Below are 22,305 nucleotides of genomic sequence, written 5' to 3'. Positions count from 1 at the left end.
TCTTTACAAGTGGATGTAAACTTTTGTGTTCACTTTCAGCTGTTTCAGGTGTCATTACTACTGATTTTGCTGCTTCATAATAAACTTTTCTGCAACTACATAACGGTGGACTTTTCCTGTGAGGAATTTATTGGAAAAGGTTGGTGTTTCTTACCAAATCATTGGAGCAAATATTTTATGGTACTGCAGAGAGAGAGAGAGAGTATTTACATCTGCTAGTTTGACCACTAGTAAGACAAGTGTGTCATCAGTTAAAAGACACACCTTTAAGCTGGTAGCACTGTTGTAATAGAAATGCAAATCCCTGCTGCACTGGACTGGTGTGCTGAGCCAAACCGACTCAAGCCAATGGAAAATCCCCATTAGTTACATTCCACCACTGACTGTAATCATATGTACATCCATATGTGCCATTGGGATTTTTGGGGTGAACTGTCCATTTAAGCTACACAATAAAGACCACACACACACACACGCACACATTATGTTATTACAACACTGGATGACTTTAATCCACAACTCTTCTTATATTTAAACACCAGGCTATTTTACACAGCTCAGTTAAAAGCTAAGAAAAAACAAACAATGACGTAAGTGCAGTGAATTGGAAGGGAAGTCAAAATAAAAAATCTAGCAAAAACGTACAGAGCAGAGCTGCGTTAAAAGACCTTAAGCAGCTGTTAACATCTGGGTCTAGTTGGGATACAATTGTAAATGGGTGAACGACTGACAACAAAAGATGCATTTCTTGGTCTACACCTGTTGATGTTTTAGTTGACAGATGAATATTTTTTTATAAGTATACAGTACCTCTGAAAGTCAAGTAAAGCACACTGACAAAACCCTGTCCAGTTTGCTGCCATACGTCCCCTCAAGCACAGTGCTTTTCAAACGTGTCATCATGACAAAAGTGTGCAGAATTTTGTTCCAAACAATACAGACGATATTCAGAGGCATCCAGTTAAACCAGTGGCCCTTGTGTTGGACAGAAATAAAAACAGATGCTTGGTCCTCCATCACACTACACTGAAACCAATGTTCTACACTAGTTCACACAGTCAGCTTCTACCATCTAAACCTCTCCTGTTTTCTGTGTCCCACTTCAGAGGCTGCCTGCAAGGGTGTCCTTCAGAGAACCAAAGCTACATCAGCAGTTTCCATACTTGGCCTCACAGAGACCATCATTAACAGTGCCTGCACTCAGGCAGTCCTCGTCAACTCATTAATTAGGAAATTTTTCATTCAAGTTCATTTGTGACTGACAACGTAATTATGTCCAAAAATATCCACATAACTTGCACTTCTGTGATAGCAGACAGAACAATTTTCTTAGTTCATAAGTAGACAAAAAATGACCAGTGCATTTTGACCAGAAATTTATACAAAAGGAGGCTGCATACCACTGGGTCATTGGAATGGGACAGCCTTATGTACCCATGATGATAAACTGTCAGGAGATATGGATTTCACAGGAGGTAGCCTCTGGGATGGGACACAGCTCGAGACATTAAATGTAGTGTTTTATAAAGACCTTTTGAAGATAGCTCAGGAGAAACACTGAACTGCATCTTCCCTTGACACTGACGTGTAGCTCACGCTCAAACAGACAACACATAGAAATCAGTGTTACCATGTTCACACGGAGAGGAGAAGATTCTTTTCCTGAGTAAATGCAACCTTGGACTGAGAGAGGGCAGAATTTTTAAAAACAATTAATCATGTCATTTCAGAGTAGCTCCCTGGCTGACTTGAGATCAGGTGAGTGGTAATGTATTTACAGAGGAACAGTCTGGAGGGTAAAATGCAGAGAGAGATTATCTTGTAACAGAGGAAACAACTGGGTGCTCTCTCCTCCTTTTCCCTCTCCTCCCAAGGTCCAGAAGAAGTTTTCAGGTCGACACAAAACAAGAACCAAACACAAACCTCACTTCACTGATTGTGGGACCACAGCTGGGTTTCACCCAAATCTGCCAATCACAAGTCAGCAATGAGTGGTTTTCTGCTCCAAAACGTAGCTAACCTTGGTAATCTGTAGACCGTGGCAGGACGTCAGCATATTGGAAGGTAGAGTAAGAGATCAGAGGTCAGACGTAGAAAAGTCGCACCCTGGAGGTACTGACATGGAGGTCATCATCGTAGAACTTGGTCTCTATGATCACATTACCACTGGAATACAAAGATACAGGTCAACTTTAACAGAGGCATCAAATTGCTCTTTCAAGTCCATTTTTATCCCTGCCACAAAAAACACATTCACTATGTTACATAACCATGAATCCATTCATTTCTACTGTTGTGATTGCAAGAATGGACACAGAGTTCAAGGATAATTTCAGTTGATTCCAACTAGGCTCATAATTCTGTAGTTTTCATTCCTATCACTGACTATAACACTGTACTCACTGAGTAAATTAAGAGATCCTAAGAGACCTGAGATCACTTAAAGCAACATTATGTAACATTATGTAAATCTAGCTTAAAATAACAGCTTCAAAATCACTCGATGCTACAGTGACTGTTGACTTGTTGTGATAGAGTGAATGGTGTCTGTGAAACTGGATCATATTTTATGGAGAAAATGTTGTCTGGTTTTACCTCTGATGCCCTCCAGCTGCTCTGCCTCAACTCTGTGATTTACGGAGTTTCCTGAAGGTTACCTGCGACTGCTGCTTAGTGTAGCTACAAATTAGCTCTGCTAGCTGAATCTGCTGGGTGCACTGCTGGGGAGTGTTGGCGTTAACACCACTACCACAGCAGTTTTAGACCGCTGGAAAGAGGAAGTGTTCAGGTCCGGGGCCAGAATCAGCACCAGAACCACAGCTGGGCAAGTGAGAAACAGAACTGGGCTCAGCAGTCTCTACGGACATCATGAAGAGGCAAGGAGGACGAAGAGGACGTTTGCAGAGAGGAGAAGAAGACACAGATTTTCTGTGGTCTCTTGCTCGGTCACTAAGACTGGCTTTTAGTCGTCTGCAACATCTCTCCTCAATAAAGTGTGCAGACACTAACGACAGATGCCAAGCTAGAATTTGTTGAACAGTGATTATATTAGCTGCCTTGCTAAATTATATGTCTTGTGTTGTTGCACTTGCTTGATGTTTGGCTCAGTTAAGTCTACTTCTTTATGGTGCTTGAGGAGATGTCCTGCCATATTTTTCATGTTGTCTGTGGACACATGCTACACGCGCATAGCTTACAAACTGCGGTTTTCTTGTCGACAAAGCAAACATTGTTGACATAACTCACCGAGAACTATTCTATAAATATTTCCACACTGGTGAATTCAGAGAAGCAGGAGGGGGTTCGAGTTCAGTTGTCTCTTATATCAGCAGTTGCCATCGTGTCTTTTCATTGGCTGCAGCTTCAGGTTAGAGGAGGAACGTTAACTTGCCGCACTACAACATGCTGTATGTGTGTGTGTTTTCCCCTCTTGGCATGCCTGCTGGACGTGATAGAGGGGGCGTGGTGAAATCCTCGATTCCACCTTTGATATACAAGTCGAGATCGTGACCTCATTTCGATCAATATCCGACTTACAATCGAGATTGTGACACCCCTAGTTCCCATGTGATCTCAGCAACCCTATCCCCATTATTACTGACATAAATGATGGACAAAAGTATAAAAGAGCCAGCTGCAATAAAATGGAATTAATCTTGCTAAAATGTTTCCAGTATTTCCTCAAAAAATTATCACATTATCATAAATTACTAATCATAAGACTGATTCATTAAGCTAAACTTAAAACAGGTTAATTATGACTGTCATGGACTGTCCTCCACAGTCACCTGACCCCAACTCCATTCAACATCTATGGGGGCATTTGAAGACAGGGAAAGCCGAACACTGTGACACCACAAGAAGCTTTGTAGAACACTGTCAAATCATGTTGGGTGAACACGAGTCAGCAGGTTTTACACTTGTGGAGTCCATGCAGCTCAAGTGCATGCTGTCATTAAAGCAAAAGAGGGACAAACCAAATACTAACATATTCTGAAATTCATTGATATTTTCCAAAGATTCAACGTTCAACTCTGTTAAAAAAATGTTAAGCTGATATCATTTGTAATGAAAAATCTTGTTACAATCAAAACAAATCAAAATAGAAGTCCCAGACTTTTGGAATGTTAGAAAAACAAGTGTATATGTACATGTTAGTTACAGGTTATTTCTATCACAGCATGTTGGTTATATCTATATTAACCTCTGAGTGGAGACTCACGTTAAAACATTGGCTGGCATCATCTGGGACTCTGGAGCTGCTTCTATCAGAGACTGCCACGTGTTAGTGGAGTTGGGGATAACGAAACCAAACTCAAAGAACCATTCTGGACAGAGAGACACACAGACAGACAAAGAGCTCAGTGTTGCCTCAACAACATACAATATCATTACTAGCATTCCTAGTTTTATAAAGCATGTCAGTAAACCCTAATGGTTCAGATAGTCTTTCAAAGATATTTCCCTCCCTGGTGGAAAGCAGTAACATAAACATGTTGTGTCGCTGTGGATTTTGTGTTGTCCCTGGGCCCTACTGTACAGAGGTGAGGTTACAGAGAGCCCCAGGGACAACACTCCAAACACAGTAACAGGGACAACACTGCCGACTGAGGTGTCTGTTTGAGCTTGGAGATGATGCTCCCGTTCATTTCTAACCCTCCAATAAAAACTTGGGGAACAGGAGTGCTTTAAAAAAAATAACAGTAAGGTGGGGCCAGAGGTTGAAGAACAGGATGTGTTATAAAGCAACTGCTGTGTCCTACCAAACATTTTACAGAACAAAGCATTTACCATAACATCAAAGTTTTCATACATAAAATCTCTTGTGTTTCATGCTACTGAATTTAGAGGCAAAAACATAAAAAACACAACGCCCTGCTCTTAGTCTGCTTAATGTGGTGTGGGCCAAGTTATTAGCCACTCATCTAGAAGATGTTATATCAACATGATTTCAGATGAACAGAGGTTTATTAAGGCCTGACACTGGTTCTCCATCATTCAGTTTTTACATAATTTGCAATAAGCAACAATCTGAATATGTTCATGACGTTGTATCTTTATGTGTAGAATTGCCATTGATGGCCTCAAATGGAACCATCTTTGGCTTTTGGATAAAATCATTACCTAGAGTGTCCTTGACAATTGAAAATTTGTTATGTACTTTTATATGCACCTAAGAAATTAAAAATGATTAGTATATATAATATATATATATATATATATATATATATATATATATATATATATATATATATATATATATATATATATATATATATATATATATATATATATATACACACACATACACACATACCAAGTCTGTTAAATAGCAGAAACTGAAAATCAATAATCAACTGGTGCCTGTTTCCATTTGTTGGCTGGTTTGTCAGCACGATTACACAAAAACTAGTAAAAGGTTTTATATTTTTATTTCCATGAGACTCAGAGAGGGACAAAGGGATGCATCCAGGATTTTTTTCCTCACTTTCTTTAACATTGTGAGATAAGGAGACATTTTTGTTAGTTTCACAAGCAATAATGTATGGATCTTGGGTAGAGTACAATTTGATGCGGATCCTAATAAAAACCCTGCTCAAACTTAAGTGTTTTAAAGAGGGTACTCTTTTTTTTTTTTTCCCAGCCGTAACAAGTAGGGAGGAAACCTGCAACTATACCACCAATGTTCAGCTGAGATCATGGGGTTTCGGAAAGATACCAATGGTCACAAGCCTTGATTGACTTTAAGGTTACTGGTGGGCCTTGGCAGAAGTATGGACTCTACTGAATGCCATTTTAGCGTGCAAAATAATTATTTTGCTGCTTCAACTCAGCTGAAGTGAATTCATTCCAGTTTAAGTTTAATGGAAATGGGTTTAATATTTGTGAAAATAATTTACATACTCATACGTATTTTCTATCCACATAGTTTAAAAAGGACATGTATTTCTTTACTCCCCATATAGTATCTCACTTCAAGAACTAAGAGTGAACACAAGATTTACAATAACTGCCTTGCCAAATAAAAATGTAAGACAGGTCATTCAGTGATATCAGTTCCATTCAGTATATGAAGAGGGGAACTGGCATTTCTTCCCTCATAAAACATTTACAAAGCTGACTTTTGAATTTTGAAACAGTGTTTACATCCATGTTAACTTGCTAAAAGCCGTCTACTTCCCTCCCTCTGTTGGGACATTGCTACATGTTTTGGCATGTTCTGCCACCATGTAATCAGTTGAATAGTGTGAAACCATTGGCAGGAATGTGCTTGGTATCATCCACTTTCATGCAAACAAACATAATACTGATCCATAGTGCCACAACATTCACAACTCGAAAATATCTTTAACTGACTGAATTTCAGTTGAGTGTTTTGGCTGATTACCTTCTAGACACTGTCCTTTGAAGAAAACTTTCTGCTCCAGTCTGAACTTCTCCAGTTTTTCTGAGGAGGAGAAGTTCAGTTCTCTGGACACTGCTTTACATTTTAGGATCTTCTTCGGGACACGAGCTGGAGAGACAGTGACAAACTGTAATCAATTGTGCTGACAACAAGACCAAGTTAGTTTTGAAAATCTAGGCAGTGCTATGGATTTAAGACTTGCAACTCTTTTAGTGCAAGATGTGACTGACAGTGGGCAGTCTTTCCAAAAGCAAACCACTTTGTTTTTAGGTGACATTTTCCCCTTTTAAGCTTTGTAGGCTTCCACTGAACTGAGAAAGTGTGTGGCACTGGTTGACTTGTCACCTTCTCAAAGAAGCCTGTGAGTGGACAGTATCAATGCTAGCCCTACTTAAAGTCATGAGATGACTTTAGTTGTGAATTGGCGCGACTGACTGACTGACTGACTGACTGACTGACTGACTGACTGACTGACTGACTGACTGACTGACTGACTGACTGACTGACGTGTCATAAATCTTTGGTCTGAACTGGGATTAAATCACTTTATTTTAAATAAATAAATAAATGTATAAAAAGTTACATGCCAGTACAAGTACATGCCAACAACTCACAGAATTGTATTTTTAAACATTACAGACTACGCCCATTTTTTCTCAGAGGGCCTGTTATAGCCAAATGGAGAATACAATGCTAATATCAAAGCTTGCTTGCATAACTTCATTAGGGATTTCTCAAAGTTTTATCTGTTAACAATATGTAAAATAATTTGCACAATTTTACTAACAACAGAAAATATATTATATACCATATAAACTTTTTGTGTACATTAAGAGTTCATTGTCATCGTCATTATTCAAAGCAGTTATTGGGGTGATATTTTAGCTATGGTAACAGCTTCTTGCTGAGGCATGCCGTGAATCATTCGGCAGCTTTATACTAACCTCGACAGGCCAACAAAACATCCTGTTTAACCTATCAAACCCACTGAGTTTTTAACCACGAGAGGTTAAAAATATGTGCATGTAACCAAAATGACCTCTACATATCCTCAGCCTTGTCTGGCATATTGTTGCGACGATCCAGAAAGTAGATCTACAAATCTGGTTGAAGTTCAAACAGAACAGTTTGGGTATGAACACCTTCATAATGATTTGGTGACAACATTCATCTTTGTCATGACTTCTAAATAATTCATGTTAACTGGTCTTATATAAAACCTGTCTGATGGTTTTTAAAGTTGCCCCCTCGTCTTGATTGTAAGGCTGTGTCTTGCAGAGACCCCACATCCACAGAGCTCAGCAATGTGGATGATGAGCAAAGGTTACGTGAGCTGTTGGAAATAATGGCCAAAATAGTATAAAATAATCTTTTAATTTGTTCTGCTACAATACATTAGGGGTCGAAGGCATCTCGGTTTCCTGTTCTGCTACAACATGGATTTTGAAAAACTGTCATTGCTATCATAAGCGTTTTAGCATGATAAAAATAATATGGCTGCGATAACATGCAGTTAAAGCGCTTAACACGTACTCAAAGAACTAGTTTGATCCAGTAACTACTGTTTTCCTCGCCAACGCCAACCTCTGTAACACAAACATGTGGAAGATAAAGCACCTCAATTTCTCTGTCATCTGTCCAAGAGAACCAGCATAGATGTCTTCATCTACTCCCTCCAACCGAGGAAGTAGAGACTGATTGGGTTTATTTTTGATAGAAATGTCCCAACATAACTGGAAAACTGTTATGTACAGTTGGAATCAAAATTATTCAACCCCCATTGCATTTTAGGTTTATTGGCAAAATTAAAAAATTCTCAACTGTTTGCAATAAACAAATTACACAAGAACAGTCTAAATAGTTAAATAAAACTAATATTACAAGGATTTTATCCAAATTCATCATTAAATCCTACTTTCAATGACTACTGCAGTCTCAAAAATATTCAACCCCCTGAATAGAATTCCTCATAAGAGCACACATTTGCAAATCAGGTGTGGTCTCAAGCACGCCTGATGCAACCAATCAAGGGTTTCATTAGTTGCATCAGGTGTGCTTGAGATGGAACACCTCAAATACCTGGACTGTTGACGGTGACGTTTCATTGCATGTAAGAAATATGGCTAAGTCAGGGCTATGCATCACGTTTGCAGCAGGTCACAACAGCAAAAGGGTGTTCGACTAAGTACTGAAAACGCTTGTCATGAAGGGGTTGAATAATTTTGAGACTGCAGTAGTCATTAAAAGTGGCATTCTGTGTTGAATTTAGAGAAACCACTTGTAATATTAGTTGTGTTGAGCTATTTAAATTGTTCTTGTTTGATTTGTTTATTGCAAACAGCTGCTAGTTTGTACATTTTGACAATAAACCTAATTTGCAGTTGGAGTTGAATCATTTTGATTGCAACTGTATACCCAAACCATTTTACTCCCTTTACAAGGGCCAAACAGCAGGATGCTCTTTAATACTCAAGCTAAAGGATGGATTATTACAGGGTTCAAAAAAGTGATGTTAGTTTTAGGTCGGATCTTCGACAGACATTTGCTCTGCATCCAGTGGTGTCATCCAACCTAAAACCAACTTCAATGCAGTACGGAGTTCAAACTTGGAACCTGTAAGTTTTGCCATTTTCTGTTTATCGCAGCACACTGGAGCAATTTTGGAGTATTTAGTAATAAGGGACAGTAGAGAGAAATTGAGGTACTGAAGTACAGTCACTATTGTATTTAGTTACATAACTTTTCTACAATAAATGGTGTTTAGATGCCTAATCCTCCCCTAGTCTAACTCTGAGATTCATCACATTACATATACTAATAAACCTACATTATCAGCCTCCCAAAACACACGTAGGCCTACACCTCATTTTTATTTTTTTTATTATTTGAAGCGAATGAATACGTTTGTTTGTTTGTTTTTATCTTAATTCCTTCTTAAGATATGTTCCCTTACACTGAGTGAAGAGGTAGAATCATTTTTGATTGTCATTTTTATTTTTGTAATATCCTAGTATAAAACAATCACAGCAAAAAAACTAAGAATTACCATGATATACATTTTAGGTCACAATCCATGTGTTAGTTTGGTGTGTGAATGTACCTTCATGTTCTACTCCTGGTACAGAGAGGTCGTCAGTCCCCTGCCACAGCACTTTGCCCGTCTCTGCATCTCGAAGATTCATCCAGTTTCTGACAGGAACAGGTTAGGTGACAACAACAAAACTAAGACATTTACGAAACTAGAATTACCAAGTCAATTGCCACCTTTTGTGGTTGTGAACTGGGTTAGAACTGAACTGTTTTGGGGTTGCATGGAAAACAAAACTGACCATTTATCATGTCAAGTGAACTACTGAAGGTAAATTGAGTTTTGGTTGATTTGTTCTTTCAGTGATGTTTTTATTTCCATTTTATCCTTATAATTGTATTATTCCTACATTTTTTTCATTAATTTCATTCATTTGAATGGTCAAGAAATACAATGAAACCATACAGCATCATTAATTGTTCAGGTGAACAAGTAATCATGGGTCAGACCACACACACATTAGGAGGAAGAGCGTCAATTCAGAATTGGTTTAGAATCTTTTTAAATCCTGCAGCTCTCTCCATCTGTTGAACCACTTACTAAGGTTGACTCATGTTCTAGTCGCTACTCTATCACTGTCCCTTTTAGCTTTTTATTTGTTTTTAGGCCAATTGTTGTCTTTTTCTCTTTACTGATCCTGCACCAGTATCAGCCCTAACAACAAAATAAAAATTCTCTGAAGACAAATCTCCTTCTGCTTCCTTTATAACTGGCTACCTTACAGAGCCTTGCTCTGCTCCACATGGGGTACAGGTGGATGAAACACATCCTTATTAACTGACCAGTTAAAAAACTACAAGCATTATTTCACGGTTGCCATTTGAATAAAGCAGAATGTCACAAAGAAACCCCAAAGGTCTGTTCTAAACAAACAAGACTAACCAGACACTAGTATTTGACTTGGATACCTAGAAGCACAACATTTGCCTGAAATTGTAGTTTTAGAAACCCATATTAGTAATTCAGCTGAGGATTGGGAAAATAAATATTCCTAATTTAAAAGTAACCTAAAGACAACAGTTTGTAAGTAAGAAGCAGGAAACTAAAGAAGCCTTTGTGTAAATGACGCTGGTCGCTAGCTGTCCACTCAGTCTGTCAGTTGGTCAGCTGTTCCTGACCTCCATACTCACTATAAAAACCATTCAACTGTCAATCACAGAGCCTGTCAGTGCTTCCACTCTATGCTACAGCTTCTAGGGATGGGACAATAAAAGATATTATTGCAGATTGCACTCAGGATGAGTCTCTGTCTAGCGTTTAAGATATATGGCATAAATGGAGGAAACAGATGGAAGATCGCAGCCAATGATCTTAGATGCTGTGCGTACGACTCTAACTGTCCTCTTTCAAGGGCAGTTGCGTTGCCACATCACACTGTGACTGAGAGGGCGAGAACACTCTTCACTGTCGCTCTGTTTAAGTGCAGCATCACCTCCCCAGTCACACCAATTTTTAAGCTGGTGCAGAAAGTGAAGCCTCGGGCGGGCCTTATTAATTATTTTGCTGGTTTTATTGTTTGTTTGGTAAACATCCCAGCAAACGTCACAGCATTCAGGCTTGAATAGTTTTTTTCAGTGAAAAGGAAAATTGTGATGCGAAAATTATCATTCAAACAATCACAATATCTATATAATGTATAATAGAATTTTTTACCATACTGTGCAAGGATTTAGGGGCAGAAATTGGATATACAGCAATATTTAGAATCATAATTTTAGTGTAGTGTAGCCATGTGTTACAGTAGCCCAGAACAGACCAACCAAACACTGGCTCTAGAGAGAGCCTTTTGTGTTTTTCTTCATTTTAGTCGACACAATAGGGTAGGATGAGATGAGGGGTGTTCAGCTGATTGCGTCTGCAACCTCATCGCTAGATGTCATTAAATCCAATTCTACAGAGGAACTGTTTGTTGGCTGAACCCCCAGCAACCACATAAATTCATAACAGCATGAGTAGCATTCAGAAAATGTTTGACTGCTAGCAGCTGAACCAAGAGCGACTGTGGCAGACAGCAGTGCACACAGAGGTTAATTTTATCTTTGGACCTCACAGGCCTTTGTTCTAGAAGATTCTCCACTTAACGTCCTGTCACACTCAGACACTACTTAGTGTCACACACACACTCAATGCCACACCATCTGTGAAGCCCTTCATCCAACCTCACAACCACCATCAACTGCCTCCAAACACACAGCTGAGCTCTCAGGTGGGTCCTGTTGCATTCAGGGACTCTCCCTCAGCTCATACTATTGAGAAAATCCAGCAGTTCAGGATGTTATAGAGGAAAAACAAAACAAAAAATACTCCTCTGAAGATATATGATATGTTGAAAACAGACGCCACTGTAATGATGATCAGCATCTTCAAGAGAATGTTATGCAGGTTATCTAGTATTAACCTCAATACATGTCTTGTATGTAGGCAGTTGGCAATTTGAGTTGGAATGAGGAAGACATCTCCCTTGTTAGCATGGATCCTAAATATGACTGACGTTTGTGTTGAGTTGACCATGACTCTGAATATAAGCAGCCCAACTGTGCTGAGTATGGATAAATCCATGGCGCTGTCCATGGTCCTAAAGTAGCAGACCAATGTATGTACCCATATGTCTTATGTTCTTGAAAGCATAAATGCTTAATTCTATACTATGTTGTAGCCTGTACTCTCTATAGCATGGGTAGCCAACACGATGCTCGCGAGCACCTGGCAGCATTCAGTGAACCTAGACTCCTAGACTCCTCCTAATACATGTATAAAAAGTATATTTGGCAACCCATTTTAGGATTTTTTCTTCTTCTACCTGTCCGAGAAAATGCCATCCACGATCGATTAACTAGTATACGAACTTGTCAGTGCACCTGGTTGCTGAGATGTCATTCCACGCACAATGATTTTGATTATCTACATAATTAACAACAAGCTTCCTCCACACGTGTTCGACTTTAGAAAACCTTCTGCTGACTGAGAAAGCAGAAAACATTGCTGAGAGAGAGAAAAACAGAAAGGAGAGAGAAACAGAAAGGTAAGGTAAGCCAGTGTGTGTGCAGTAAGTTCGACAATTCAGGCAACATTATGCAATTTAGGCCAAGTCTTAAAGCTATTCTGTAGAAAGATAGCTGATTTTTGAGTGCCATTCCCACCTGGTATACAGCCATTCTGGAGGAAACACTGATTCATATTTTAATACAAGATAAACTGAGCAAACAAGTAGCCCTTCATATTACTCTTTCCTTCAGGTAGCTCTCAGTCTCAAAAAGGTTGGTGACCCCTGCTCTATACAGTAGTGTCACCAATCCTTTTGAGACAGAGAGGCAAGTAGCAGCATTCAGTTGCACATTGCTGCCTGAAGTATCCGTATAATATTTCTGCATTCATTCAGGAAGGTCCGTGCTGCTGAAAGTGCACCCCCAGACCAAGCTTCCTCTGTAACAAAATATTTCAGGAAACATGACTACAGATTTACGTTGCGATTTTTGTTGTAACCCGGGAATGGACCAGATGACTGAGGAGATTGACCAGCACTGACCACTCAGTGCTCAGCTGCTACAGCTGCATAATTTTGAGGTCAAGTTCAGACCATCAAAACCATAGTGTGTTTTGAAAATATCTGTATTAAATAAATTGTTAAAATGCTTCATGTCTATATGCAGTAAAAGAATACACAAAATATGTATATGATCCAATAGCAGTTCTAATAAATCTAAATTGTAATTGCAATTTTTATATCAAGAATTAGGCTAGGCCTGTATGACAATCCTTTAGTCCTAGTATAGAGTAGTTATAAATTAGCAGATTCAGGGGGATGCAGGTCTGTCTTACACTCTCCGTCATGTCAGTGAGCACAACAGCAGAACAATTTCAGAGGTGAAAAAATGTCATGTTTAATTTCAGTAATGTTCATGTTTTGCCTGAGATGAGGGTTTTGTGACATTAAGTAACTTTAACTGGCTGTATTAGACTATAATGTTCTCTTTTAAATTTTGCATGTTCAATGTGTGTCCTTTAAGGAATTAAAAAGAGAAACAAGAGAAAAGCCTGCCTGAATGAACTCAGTCAACTGCATACAATTTAAAGGTATATTTACTCACTACTTTGATACACAGTTCAAAAAAGACAATTGTAGACGGAAGATAACAGAAGAAAATGAGATTGTTGTAGGATCCCTGAAACCATAACTATGACATTTCTAATTCTACAATGTCATTTGGGAGGTGCACATGGTACACAGACAAGTGTTGGTTGGTCAAGTGGGGGCAGGGTGGAAACAGGGTGAAACAGCAACGGTGAACATCAGATATTCTGACTAAAGAATAAATTATGTATATTAGGATTGTAAAGAGAAGATTCAAGGAAGGAAAATTAAACACCATTTCTGTGTTTAATATTTGATTTTTTCCTGTTCTTTGGCTTGTCCCAGAAAATCCAACCCAAGTCCTTCACAGAGAAATCCATGATCCAGCAGCTTTAAACAATTTCAACAAATCATCCATGTGCTTGTAGAAGCAACCAAGAGAGACAGGAAAGGTCTCATTTTCACGTCACGTTTTGTAGACAAGATTTGTAGTCCAGGGCGTCTCTGCAGCACTGCAGTACTTCATTATAATGCTGTTTGTCACACATTTTAATTTTACTTGGCCAAAATGCAATTTTGATTATAAATCTATTAATGTTGCAGCCCCAACAGCCGGCATTATTGACTAAAAGCACTTGAGGACTGTAAAATTAGATCAGCGTACTCTCTGTGTGACTGTTGCAGTAATCACTATTGTTATAATATCACACTAAAACTATGTTAACTGTGTATTCACAATAATACAGGGAAAACTATCTAGTCTAGCCAGTTAGCTTAACATTTAACAAGGATATTTTCTGACCAGGCTAATTACTGACACAAGACTATAAAGCAGTCCAATAACTACACTTGATATCGACGAGACAGTGCAACATCCTGAAATACAGAGAGGATCAGGTTATTGTGCTACATGAACACCTCGCAGTGATAGAGACTGAATTACTGTGATGCCAGGTAGACAAGTGGCAGTTGATATGCATTGAGGAGATAGGTATGTGAAATCTGCACTTTCCACCATAACTCTACGTTTCTGCTGTGCTTACTTCATGTACCTTGTTGCTGTGCTAGTGTCTTTCATATCTACACAACAGCTGCTTGTTTGGGGTAAATTCAAGCTGTCATTTTCTTAAGTCTGTAACCCAACAGGTAAAGGAGGATCCAGTCTAATTTTAGTCAAGTGTTGTTATTAATGAAGGAAAAAAAACTGTATGTAAGCTAATGCGTGATGCAGGAGTTCTCTATCCAGAAGACATGGCAAACAGACACTGTGATTGGTTCTATCACAGTTTGCATCATCAGAAACTTCTGCAGGGTTTTGTCGTTTCTGACAATTTCATTCAAAAGAATAAACCTTTTGGGTGAGCGAAATTAACTTAATCACTTCCTGTATCAATCCGTTCTGCAGTCGGTTCAGTTGAGCTCTCAGTCAGTGCAGTGATACACTCACTTAGTGAGAGATTCAAGCAGTGCTGACCCAAATGCTTAGAAGCTTCTACCAGTACAATAGTGATGGACTTCCAAATCAGTAGGGGACACTGAGACGGCTGCACCACAAAAAGAGGCAGCAGACTGAAACACAGTGAGAAACTGAGTGGAGCACTGGAACCAGGGCTCGTGAGTGCTCAACACTTGCTCGTTCTTCAAGTTGTCTTTTGAGACTCTGGAAGTGGGGACATGGGCTGATGCCTCCCCTCCTATCCTCGTCAGACAATGGTACAATAATAGTAGAGTACATATGTAAACAATGAGTGAAAGTTTGATAGCTTGTGTTACGCGACCCCTACAACCGTTTAGTACTCATATCTTGCAGTTTCATTATTCAGCTGTAACAGCAATTTTAAATAACTGTCTCAATAGTGTTCACATTTATGTCATCAGACATTGGATCCTACTTACAGTATAGCAGAGATTTATGAGCAGCAAACCTGAAAATACTTTCATAGGTGAGGTTCAAAGAGAACAGGAAATGCTCTAAAAGATTTTCTAGAAAACTAGATTGAGTTTATAATGAACAATTAGATTTAGGGGAATTAAAATTATATCAAACACTCTTCTGGCATCACTAAGCTTCAATCCATGTCTATTAGTGCTGTACTGGCTTGTAGACACTCTTACAGGTCAGATTCCACTGACAGCAGAGCTCCACCACCTCCACCATCCCCTAAATCTTCCTCTGGCTCTCTAGTTAGTGTTCTGTGTTGAATGGTTTCTCTAATCCTCTCAAGTCTAACTAAATCCAATCTCCTACATCTACCTGATCATCCTCCACACCTTCCAGAATAATCCAGGCCACACTGCAGTGTCTCATTGATGCTCTTTCAACATGTTACACACAACTTAAATCTCGTAACATGTCACTAACAAAGGAGAAAAACACATGCATCATTGTAGCAGGACATTCATAATGACAGAGGCACCAACAAAAAAAATGGGGCAACTTGTTTAGCTTTGGGAAAGAAAAACCATCATTCATACTGACACAACTGATAATGTGGGCCATTTCTAAATTACTTCCTCATATTCTGAACAACAAAAAATGTACAGCAATTTATTTAAGCTCCGACAACACCGTACTATGACCTCCTAGAGGTTGGCTGCAGGTTGTGTATGTGTAAACCACCAGGGTGCTTGCATGAATCTGTCAGAACACACATACAAGTTAATGAGCCCCCAGTGAAAACTGCTCACACTGTTTAGCCTGTACTTATTTTTAAAGATGCATTAATGGCTCAAAGAACAGACAGATTCCCAACCCCAGCCTTGAAACAATACACCGCCACCATGTTGTCTACTCGAGAATAATATTAATTTTGCAACCATATGTAATGTTTGCTGTTTTCACTTGATAAATGAATACATAAATGCCATTCATTATTTTTCTTTAATTGGTTTATTAACAAATCTCTGCATTAACATCAAATCCTTTCAGAGGGTCAAACAGCATTCCTAATATTCAATACAGCCATGTGTTAGAAAGTAAGCAAACCTAACCCTTACACAGGTTATTTTAACATGGATGACAATAGTAGTACAATCAGTAATTTATATTTTGCCCTTGACCTATAGCTACATTTCTAGTTCTCTATAAAACTTAGGGGTGTCTGGTGCAACACGCTGCCTCTGGAAACTCCTGAGAAACTCCAACTCTAAAAAAAACTAACCGTTGTCAAGTTAAAATGAAATGAAATGAAAGAAACCTCCAACACCACCAACGTAGTCTTGGGTTCACCTAACTGAGCGGTTTTAATAAAAAAATGATAAACGAGACACAGAGACATAACGTTAGTTCTCTGAGCAGCAACAAACTTATTTACATTTCCTCTATCACATGTCAAACAACATCTCTCTCTGAGGGGACACACCACTTTTAAAAACAGAATGTTACGATGGTCAGGGCTTAGTAGTCGATGGTTGCCAGCCATCGGCGATGGCTAAACGCCGTTCATCGGCCCAACCCTAATATCATCACACATACTGTGCTATCTCACTGTCACCTAATAGACTACAAGTGCCAAGCAGAATGCACTATAATTCACCTCACACAAAACAAGCCACTCTGTCTGACACTGCGACTGCGGTAATTTCATTCAGGGAACAGAACATTTTTGCGTAGCACATAAAACATATGGAACCATTTTGCCTTGTAGACTAATGAACATACTGAGTCAAACAGAGTAGCAGTGCTGTGTCTCCCTCATTGTTGCAGGAGAATTTGTGAGTAGGAAAGAGAAAAGGGGTTAAGGAGCTCAACATCAAACTAAATTATAAATTAAGTGTATAAAGTATTATATTAAACTATATCTTGTTCCAAAAAATATATCGATATATCTTTAAAAAAAAACTATATACCACCCAGCCCTAGTTTCATTAATGCTGGTAAGTAAAGTGCAATGCATTTTCATGCATTTAAAAGACTAGACTCCCTATGCAAGTGATTACACATGGTATGTACAGGGGTTTGTAATCAGTGAAACTATTACAGTGGCTGCATACAACCATATGGTTATGTATTTTGTCTTTTTATTACTCTGAATATATCATATGGCTTTTATACCTTAAGGATTCCACTTGTAAAGCTGACAAATTTTACATTTAATTCTCTGCATTGTGATGTCTTACATAATAATCATTGTGCTATGGTCTATAGAAAGCGTGAGCTTTGCTGTAGTTTATGGAAACCCTTCCACTTCCGCAGAATTTCTTTTTTATGTTCTTCATAAGAATTCAGGGTAACAGATGGCAGCAATGTTTAGTACAAACATGTACAGTCTACAAAAGAAAAATAAGATGATGTGCTGTTTAGCCTCCATTGGCTTTACAGTATGGACAGAAGGTAGTAAATCCCTGCTCCACTAAGTCATGGATTTAGGCATTACCACACAACAGCAAGATGCCTGACCTAACCAAGAAACATTCACAAACACTCACACCTTCATCATTTGTACAGACTGAGATGAGAAAGGGGAACAAGTTTCATTTCAAGTAAAAGAACTAAAGTAAAAGTTTAATCTTAGCTAAATTTAAGTTGTATGTTCATGTTGTGACCGACTAGGAAGAACTCCACTGCAGCAAGTATAGCATGCTGCTATACCTAGTTTGAAAGTTTGATCAGAGTTTTGTGAAGACTGTGCATTGCAGATGCAATTTTTGTGAGCAACGCACACATTTGTTTTAGTCTGTGATGCTGGTGCTCTACTGCAATATACAGTAGCCTTTCCTTCTCAGCTAAATTGGATTGGCTTAATGAACCAGATACACTTCAAAATGGAGGCAGACACTGTCAGGTGCACCACATCTCTACTTATACAGATGTGTACACAATGTTTGTCAGCATACGTGGTCTATATGTTTGTTCATATGTTTTGGCCATGCATGGATGACATAATGCTTGCGGACTGAACAGCTGTTCAAGGTGTGGAACCTGGAATCCCCGGGCCATTTTACAGATAGGCAGGGTTTCAAAAATACTATTATTAGATTCAATTTAGGTCAATTTAAATTGAATGTTACAGACCACAAGTACTGAAACAATGAAATGCAGTTTGCAACAAGTGCAAAGAGCTAGTGATGTTTCTGCTGTGAACAAGCCAGCTCCTCTAAGTGAATGATGGGAGCTGGTTCACATGTGAGAGACATTTTTTGTTTGTTTTAAAGTTCCAGAAATGTCTCACTATGGGAAAATTAAGACCCAAGCATGTTGAGACTTTTATATGTTGCGCTAGTTGCCAACATGCATACAAAACATAGTTCAATATAAATGAAACATAAGTGTTTGATGTTTTACATTTTTTTAAGTTTTAGTACCAATGGAGAATTATGGTATTTTGGAAATTGTAAGGTTTAGTATAATTGCACTGAATACTTTAAGTGACATATATGTGAACACATACCCGTCATAGGTCAAAACATTGCTAAATTTGGCTTTATGCTGAGCTGAGCCAAATGAGCTGGCTTACTACAAAGACCACAATACACTATTGGTCAGATATATACAGTATGGACAGGCTCTTTGTCACATTCCTCAAGTCATTGTTGGGCAGTTTTTGTGGTGTGCAGAGTACTGTACTGCTGGGCGGGCACTGCTATCAGTGACCAATGTTATTGAATTTGTCTGTCAGTGGTTTTACTGTTGCAGCCAATCGGTGTATGTATTGCAGGTAAGTGTATAGTAGTGTGGCAGTAGTTGGTAAGTGTGAGCCAGCAGTCAGTGAGGCATTCAGTTGTATTCCATTTGATTCTATTGCAGAATCCCAGGGGTAGGTGGATCTGGCCAAACCAATAATAAGGCAGACACAATATTGTATTTATGATAGTTCTCCTTGGTACAAGTTCCTCATCAGCCATGCTACTAGCTATAACTGACATTTTATGGTTTACAATACTTCACCCAAAGAAGAGCCTGTAATTCCTCCAATCAGTATAGCCATCTAGTGTGCTACATTACTCAACTGGTTAGTTCAATTGAACAATCCACGTGAATCTACTAGTTAATGAGGAGACATTAAGTTTGGAAACATAGTAAGAGAACTTCAATTACTGCAATCTCTACGATTCTTCCAAAAAGGATATTGTGGACCCCCTCAAGATCAATCATGACCTACAATCGTCAAGATGTCTCCATGCTCAACAGTAAACCATATGCCCCACTACAATAATGACACAACTAACGGCAAGTACTGGAGGTGGAAGTACAGTTGTATCGTTTGTGATGCTTGGCTACAACAACACAACTGGTTCTAACATCAAGTCATTCTGCATCATTAAACTGCAAGATGTCTACTTAATGACCACTCTCAAGAAGACCCACCCAAAGTTCCCAAAGGCAACTTAAGGCCAAGATAGTCAAAGACCATCAGCTTACAATTGGACTATAACAAACTTACCCTTGAGATGCTTTTGGGAAGTAGAACCCAGATCACTTATTGAAAAGATTTAGATTTAATGCCAAGAAAACTGACACAATTGGCTGCAAACAAAGAAGACAACCAAGCTTGATTACCTGCTTTTCAACAGAAACATCTGTAAACAGTGATGGCAACATGACACCAAGTGTCCCAAGAAAGTGAGCGGCCAGCTTGATGGGAAAAGTAGATGGTTAATGAATGTCTGTGACAGCAAGACATTTCTTCTGTTGAAATTTTCTCCAAAAACACATATGTTGAAAACATTAGTGAACAAGAATATATGTTGAATTTAATTTAAACAAACTGAAAAGGTCAGAATGGCTCAGCCTCATTCAGGTGACAATCGTCCTTGCTTTATCTCATCTGAGATGGCCATCACTTTTTCCCCACCACCTATAAATGTGAGCTGTCAGCCAGTGTTCTGAGAGCCCCTCACACCACGAGAGCACATTCTGTCATGTGTTAGCAATTTAAAACTGAACCTTCCAAATTTACAAATTCCCATTTCTTTATGTACTTTCTTACACATAAATGAAGCAGAGAAACTTGTAATCCCATCTATTTTCTAAGTATTTTGATTATCATACCTTCATATTAGATCAAACAACAAGGTGTTGTAAAAATAAGTGACTGCTACTAAATTGATAAAGAGCAGTGGGGGGGGGGTAAACAAACTAACAGTAAGAGCCAGTGCCAGGGCCTTCTGGTGACCAGGCATTACTGAGCTACAGTCGGACACAGCATACAAACACAAAATAGTCGGGACAATATAAAAAGTCGGTGACTTTAGGCGCTTAGGAACACACGGAATAGACCGGTACAGTATGACTGCCTACAGACAGGTACGCACCTGGGACTGACAACTTCCAACATGTAGCGTTACATATCTTAGCCATCATAACGTTACAGCAAACAGGCAGTGTTACAAACTTAACGCTCGTTAAAAAACAACAACAATAACAGCAACATTATACTTCAAATAGTTAGTAACTGACATAAATCCACTGGTATCTGATAACCTGCGTTAATCTCAACATCATCTCCATCGCATGTATCTGGAGCGATAACGTTGTACGGTATTGAACGTTTCAGCTAACGTTGCCACAGCCACAGGGCCAAGGCCACTTATTTTAGCTGGACAGCCGTGATAGGGAAGAGAACTCGCCAGGTTCGTGACTACAGGAACATTTTCTTCTGTCACATCAAATAAGGATAAACATAAGCCTTGCAGCTGACGTCATCGAATGAGAGGCGAAACTGGCATGTTAACGTTAGCCACACCTGCTAACCACACTGTACCAAGTCTCAGCAACAACTACAAGATGCTACTTCCATCTTGCTAACGTTAAATTACTTTGTCTCGTAATAACCACTGTCATATTACTGTGTGTCTCACCTTCGCACATTACCAAACCGTTTAACAGCAAAAAGGATACAGTTTGAAGCCTTTCAGAATTTCCTTGGCCCTGTCTTCGTCTGAAGACATTTCAGGAATCGTCTGCTTTCGTTCCTTAGAGAAAACCCAGGATCTGTTGAAATAGCGAAGCTGCAGTTGATATATTAGCTTAACTACTTAGCTAACTACAGTGCCAGCTAACGGATGCCTGAAAATAGCATAAACTACGTGTACTTAACTCTATATTGTTGGACTGGAGGTTAAGTCTGATCCGCTTAATCAGCTTAATATACATAGCTAACTAACAGGCAGCTATCTTAGCCAGTCAAAAGCACAGGCTAACTCCAAGCAGCCAACCATAGACCGAGAATGAGAAGCATGGGTGGGACTAAACTGGATAGAGACGCGTCACCAGGGGCAACGCCGCACACACTGAAGTCTGATTGGCTTTGTTGACAGTATGAAATAAAGATTTTTAAAAAAAATAAAGTGTCATCTGGGGCCACAGTGGCGTGAACCACTCCTTTCACATTTACAAAGTGCACATGCATTTATGTGAAATCCAAAATATAACAATTACAGAATCAAAACTATTTTATTGGGTCGAAAACTGAGAATATCTGTTGACCTGTATTGTGGCTACAGCAGCTGAATATGAGAGTTAGGACACTCTCTGATCTCGCCGCCATATGGGGACAGTTAGCCTGAATACAATGTGTTCACATTATTGTATAATCTCACGTTTTTATTCATGTGGTGGGAATGACAACAATTTAAGCTTATTATTCATGCTCCTGAATAACAGTTATTAGAATATTAAAACTACATGTAATAAAGTTATAGCTCTAATGAAGAAAACAAACATATGTGAGAAGCTAGTAATTAGCATATTCCTTTACAGACCTCACAGAAATGAGCCATATAGTCAGTTTTAGTCTT

The 22,305-nt window shown here is 38.9% G+C and overlaps 1 protein-coding gene across 1 annotated transcript; it reads right to left on the bottom strand.

The window, feature by feature from the left end:
• Positions 1 to 488: 488 nt before the first annotated feature.
• Positions 489 to 21,626, bottom strand: pde6d (phosphodiesterase 6D, cGMP-specific, rod, delta). Its single transcript, XM_073476758.1, has 5 exons — positions 21,407 to 21,626; positions 9,507 to 9,595; positions 6,389 to 6,514; positions 4,223 to 4,328; positions 489 to 2,166 (listed from the first exon to the last, which is right to left on the bottom strand). The coding sequence occupies exons 1-5, from the start codon at positions 21,454 to 21,456 to the stop codon at positions 2,085 to 2,087; spliced, it is 453 nt and encodes a 150-aa protein (XP_073332859.1). The 5' UTR covers positions 21,457 to 21,626; the 3' UTR covers positions 489 to 2,084.
• Between the last annotated feature and the right edge of the window lie 679 nt (positions 21,627 to 22,305).

Source organism: Pagrus major, chromosome 11, assembly GCF_040436345.1.
Source record: "Pagrus major chromosome 11, Pma_NU_1.0".
Taxonomy (NCBI): domain Eukaryota; kingdom Metazoa; phylum Chordata; class Actinopteri; order Spariformes; family Sparidae; genus Pagrus; species Pagrus major.
Note: the sequence above shows the minus strand (reverse complement) of the source record. Positions and strands in the feature narration are given on the sequence as shown.